Source organism: Curcuma longa, chromosome 11, assembly GCF_044706935.1.
Source record: "Curcuma longa cultivar G26 ecotype Majalengka, Jawa Barat chromosome 11, ITB_CL_G26_1.1, whole genome shotgun sequence".
In the NCBI taxonomy this organism is placed as follows: Eukaryota; Viridiplantae; Streptophyta; class Magnoliopsida; order Zingiberales; family Zingiberaceae; genus Curcuma; species Curcuma longa.
In genome coordinates, this window is record NC_133871.1 from 33,242,225 (window position 1) to 33,248,224 (window position 6,000).

The window sequence follows — 6,000 nt, forward strand, 5'->3', positions numbered from 1 at the left end:
CTGTTTCTAGAAAAAAACTCGCAAGCAATTTTGCAAAATTCCTTTACCCATTAAAAGCTACAGATATGAAGGAGCAAAGGAACAAACAACAAGAAACCTCGTTCGATCTGAATTTGGAGATCTTGTTCGTCGTTTCACGTGGACGAAGGACTTTCAATCTATCTCTCGCACTCACTTCAAATTCTCTTCGTTCGCCCAGTCGATTTGGCGAGAACGGCACTCATCACTGCAAAATCCTTGGTCTCCCCTGTACATGTAAACATCCCTGCAGGGGTTGAGCTCCCTCCTGCAGAAGCAGCACGACTGCAAGAACCCCAACTCCGGCAGCCGTATCAGCCTGCTCGTTGCGGTCGCAGATTTGGTCAGGACGTTCGATCCTTTCTCCCCTTCGTCGTCGTGTATGACAATGCGCAGGCCTTCGAGGCCTCTCCCCGACGACGATGCCCGTTTCGCCTGCTGGGGCACTCTGATGCTCACTGCCCTCTTGCTGGCCTCGCCGCCTTCGTCGCTGACGTAGAAGATGGTCTTGTTCGTCGACGACATCTCGATGAGAAGGCGAGGTTACAGAAGAGGAGTGGGTTTACACACAGAATCCGTGGCTCATGGCTGGCTACTTAAAGCCACTCGAGGTCCCCGGCCAAAACAATTCTTCACCTCTTTCACATGCTAAAATGGGGAGCTGCTTTAATTTCTTCTACTTCGGAAACTGTCACTCAGATTGCTCTTTTGTGTGCTTGAATGTAATGAATTAGGGACACCAAAAAGGTTTAGCCAGCATGTGCCTTCGTGGTGGGTGGAATGTTCTAATTGGTCTGTTTCAATGGAACTGTCCTACACAAATATTTATCTATTGCATGATTCTGAAAGCAGGGAGAGTTGATTTGTAAGGATGGTGAATAATTGAAGGCACTTATTGCTGTCAATCGTACAGATTCAGAGTAGTTTATGGGGGCCTAAGTATCTCTGCTTCTAGCTAAGTACTCACACGGATTTGAGATGCGTGACACATTTATTGCATTGTCCAAAATGCCTTGGTGGATAAGGATGGTGTCCTTAATAGAGATCGACTTATGCCTATATAGGTGAAGTTTTTATTAAATTTGATCCTTTTATAAGTAAATATTTTTTAAAAAATCTCTAATAAAAATAAGAACAAATCAGACTTTACTGCAGTTACGCGGACGACGTCTACCTTATAAAACTACAAATACACTGTGATGAAAAGGTAGTTAAATTTACCGTGATTGAATTAATCGCGATTGTTCTTATTGGAGATTCGAAAGGGTGAAGCACCGGTGAGATATATCTTTAAAGTTGACTGATTTTCAATGATCGAATCGAATGAAGAAGAGGCTGTCGCAATCCCAGCAACACTCGATGAGAGTTGGATTGAAGGTTAAGATGAATCTTGACTCAACCATTCTGACGTTCAAATTAAATCTTAAGAGTAAAGAGAAAAAGAAGTATAATGGCCGAAGGAGAAGTGCTGTAGAATAAATTGTGTGCCTATCTTTGCTTGCTAATGCGAGTCTATTTTTATATTCTTTTGTAAAAGGTGAAATTCGTCACCTCAGCGGCTCCACACGGTCGGTCCTACGATCATATGTGAAGAGGTAAATCGAAAAACTGCAATTGGTCAGGACGGAGGAGGGTATTGCTCGGCTTCACCGAAATTTGAACTCTTGCCCTCTTCTGTAAGTCTGCTCCGTCGTAACCAATTCAGTTATGCCCCGGGGGTGAGTCTACTTTTAAACTCTTCTGCAAAAATGGTGAAATCCGTCACCCTAACGATCCTACACGAATATCGGTCTCACGACCATTTGTGAGGAGGTAAATCGAGAAGCTGCAGTAGGCCACGACGGAAGAGGGTATTGCTCGGCTTCGTCAAGATTTGAACCTTTGCCATCTTCTACAATTCTACTTCGTCGTAACCAACTCAGCTATGTCCCAGGGGCTACTTTTATATTCACTCCTATACAAGAAGGGGTGTTCATATTATCTATGTCATCATTGATGAGACTTATAAATATAGGAGGCTTCCAATCAAGGTCATATCATCTCACATCCTATTGATCATGTCATCTGACATTCATAGAGGAGGATGTCCATCATCATGCTCTTGGGGTCTTGTTATCCCACGTCTTTTGGACCTGTCATCCCAGCTTTGAAGGCCATGTCATCTCATGTCCAACTAAGTAGGCCTGTATGAGAGGATTGGCTTGGCCAAGCTAATGTGATCAATAGAGTCGAATAGAGATGGTTGAGCTGGTGAGGTCGAGCAAAACTAGCTAAGCTGACAAGGTCTACATGACTTGCAGAGCCGATGAGGTTAGTAGGGTCAAGCAAAATTGACTAAGCTGATAAGGTTGATAGGGTCGAGCAAAACTAATTGAGCTGATGAGCTCGGTAGGGTCATGAAGTCAATAAGGTTGAGCAAAGTAGGCTATACTTGACCTGAACTTGGTCCAAGATTATTCTGAGACTTGACCTAAGTTTGACCTCCTTTGACCAGTCGTCTCAATTTGACTTTTGATCATCATGTCACGTAGTAATGTGGTTGAGTTGTTCGAGGACTACGTGCGGTGGCCGGCCAAGATCGTCATCGATGTGGATGCTCGTCGCAGGATCATCGACGTTTGGCCCTGGAACTCTGTGGTGGAGATCCAAGTTCGCCGGTCCAAGATCCACCGGAGGAAGCAATGGATTCACTCACAGTGGTCGCTGGTTGATAATTAGTTTGAGGGTATTTATAAATCACGAGGATGATCCATCCATTTGTTTGTTTGCTTGTTTTTGGTTCTTTGTCTAATTTATTATTTGTTTCCATGCAGAAGTCTGAGTATCAACGAGAGGTGGAGGCAGAGGTACCTTCCGGATGCGGCGGAGGTGCTTCTCCTTACAACGACAGAGAGTCCTGCAACATGTCCAGCCGGAAGAGGAGTCCATCTGAGGGAGAGGAGGTGGAGAGCCGTCAGCACCGGCGCCAAGTCGTTTCTCGAATCTTCGGTAGTGCGTCGTCTTCGCTTAACAGTCCTGATTATTCTTAATTAATTAGTTGAGATAATACAATTTTGTAGGTTTCATGTTCTTCCGCTTCTTCCATGGTTTTAGGCTATAGATAACATTTTGCCATAAGAATTATTGAGATTAACGATGAAATTAGCGATAGATTTAAATTTTTATGACTAAAATAATGATGAAAATTTAGTGATGAATTTAATTTCGTCGATAGAAGAATAACAATGAAAATTTAATTATGTCATTTTTTTTTTACAATTTTAAGTTTTTATTTCCTTTTTTGCTGGCCAATCTCTCGGCCTCTCCTCTCCGATCTCTAGCACAAACTTCTTCTCTTTTTCGATCTCTATCACGCATCCTGTCAGTACGCTCCGTGTTAGTATGTGCACCTATGTGCCAAGACACTCTTATGTATTTGTAGATAATTATTTCATTAAGGTAAATATTTATCGTTAATTATTTACTTTTCTGTATGTATATTATGTGATTAATGATAAAGTCTCACGGATTAATGGTTATATTAATCTGTAAATAGTCCTTGATCAGATAAATATCTAGAGGGGGCATAGATATCTAAATCAACGCTGAGTATGACTAGGTCGAGATAGACCGAGGAATGGATATCCAAGTTGTACTTGGGGATGCCTCATGTTTAGAGATACACTGGACACGACCCGCTCAAGAGGAGACCACATATTAAGCATCATTGGTCAATCCTCTTATGAACGAATGTAACTTTTTTGACTTGAAATCTTCATTTATTCTATGCGTGAAGTTATGTACTTTGATGCCGTTAAAAATAGTCTTTAATCAAATTATGATTCATATGGTTATTGGGTATATGACAAGGCGTAAAGAGAATAGTGTTGAGTCAATAGAGGATTCATCGCTCTCTTGGATTAGGGAGTTAACATCCTGGCTGCTTGATAGAGACATTGAAGGGATGTGACACGAACTAACACACCCCGGAATTCGTCGAATGACTCTCTTAAGACTATAATAAAATTTTCACAGCGGAAATAAACAATCAAAGACAAGAATCAACACCGAGATTTAACGTGGAAACCTCCTCAATGTGAGGAGTAAAACCACGGCCTGAGGCACAACCAAAAACTTCCACTAAATCAACAAAGAAGTGGGTACACAAGTGTTCTTCTCTAGCCACCAACAACCAGCACATAAACTTCTTCTTCTATTCAGCGTAACATCAAGAACTCGTCTTGGTAATCATACGCTTAACAACACAAATAGAAGAAGTTAAAATCAAGAATACCAAATCTGACAGTTTCGAAACAGGGATGAAATCGCCAGATAGAAGACTCCAATGACGATCTCCACCGTTCAGAATGAAGAACCTCAAGTTGGAAATACTCTCTCAAAATTTCAGGAAGATTCAACGGTGCAATTGGCGGCAACGCCCGGTTAAGTGAACGTCGCGCAGAGCTGCATAGAACTGCGACGAAAATCTATTTTTCAGCTAACTTGCTTGGCTGCGTTTTTCTCTCTTATCCTCCGAAGATAACCCTAGATGACCCCTTAATATAGATGAGGGCTTGGGCTTCATCCGTGTAAAGAAACACGGGCTTGGGCCGCTCTCACATAGGAGAGACCAACCCAACAGACATTACTGACTTGAAATCCATAGTCATGGTGGAATGGTTTATCATTCTAGAGGAGTCTATTATATCTTGAAAATCAAGTAAAATAATTAATTGGTGATAATGCATAGTGCATGCACTGAATTAATTGGGATGTAGTTTAGATGAAAAGATTGAATTACACAGTAATTGGTTCATGATGATTTTAGTTTATAACTAATATTTTATCACGTTGAGTGGCTAAAAACTGTTGCTAGACGGTTACCTTAGTCTATGTATGAATTTACACTGCCTTCATGTATAAAACCTAGAGGGTCACACGCATAGCACATAGACATAAACAATATCTGTAATTGATTATTTTGGTAGATATTAAAATTAATCAATTTATTATTTCTGAATAAGAATTAATTGGATTATTAATTAATTCTGAAATATTGAAAGCTAGAATGGATCAAGATCAAATGTGGTTTTATTTGATCCAAAGAATTTGAATCATGATAATTCTTGGAGATTAATGAAGAGTCATAACTCTTCATCTTCTTGGATAATTATTAAAATCTAAAACTCTTCATCTTTCTTACATTAATGAAGATTCTTTATTAATTTTATATTAATGAAGACGTTTCATTTTCTTACATTAATGAAGACTCTTTATTAATCTTATATTAATGAAAATTTTTCATTTTCTTACATTAACGAAGACTCTTTATTAATCTTATATTAATGAAGACTTTTCATTATTGGAGACTCTTGATTTTCTTTATATTAATGGATGGAGATTCTTCATTTTTCTCTTAAAGGCTATAAATAGCCACCCTTGAAAGAGAAGAAGAAGTAGTAGAAAGATAGAGCTCTCTCTCTACTTCCCTTTTCTCCTATTGAAACAAGATCCATAGTGCTTCCAAAAGTTTTTGTCGATCCTAGAGGCTAGCACCTAGAGGATCGTGTCCAATTTGTGATCTAGTGCACATGGATACCGCTAGAGGAGTCACACTTGGGACTCTTACTTGTTTGTGATATCGTTCATGATCGTCAAGGAGTACAAGGTATGTTCTTCATTTTATGTCATTTTGTTTAAAGCTATATGTACCATGAAGATCCATGTTATTTATATACATATTCCGCTGCGCCTTGATTCCATCACTCCGATCCTCTCCTCTTCAATCTTCAGTATCCTTCTCATCGGTATGCTCTAATCCTCTCCTCGATCGCGTTCATCAGCCTCGATTCTATCTCCGATGCAACCTTGGTCGGGACGAGCTCGATCGGTCGCTAGCTTTATCAGGCACAAGTTGAGCCACGAGCTTGGTCGTATTGGGATCATCCCGGTGCAATGCGCGTGTTTACACGTTTCGTAAACGTGCGCAGCGGAAATATACAG

At 40.4% G+C, this 6,000-nt stretch overlaps 1 protein-coding gene across 1 annotated transcript; it reads right to left on the minus strand.

Annotated features, from left to right (window-relative positions):
• Positions 1 to 67: 67 nt before the first annotated feature.
• LOC141837876 (FCS-Like Zinc finger 15-like) lies at positions 68 to 543 on the minus strand. The gene has a single exon (XM_074725245.1). It carries the CDS (start codon positions 541 to 543, stop codon positions 172 to 174), a length of 372 nt encoding a protein of 123 aa, XP_074581346.1. The 3' UTR covers positions 68 to 171.
• Positions 544 to 6,000: the final 5,457 nt, after the last annotated feature.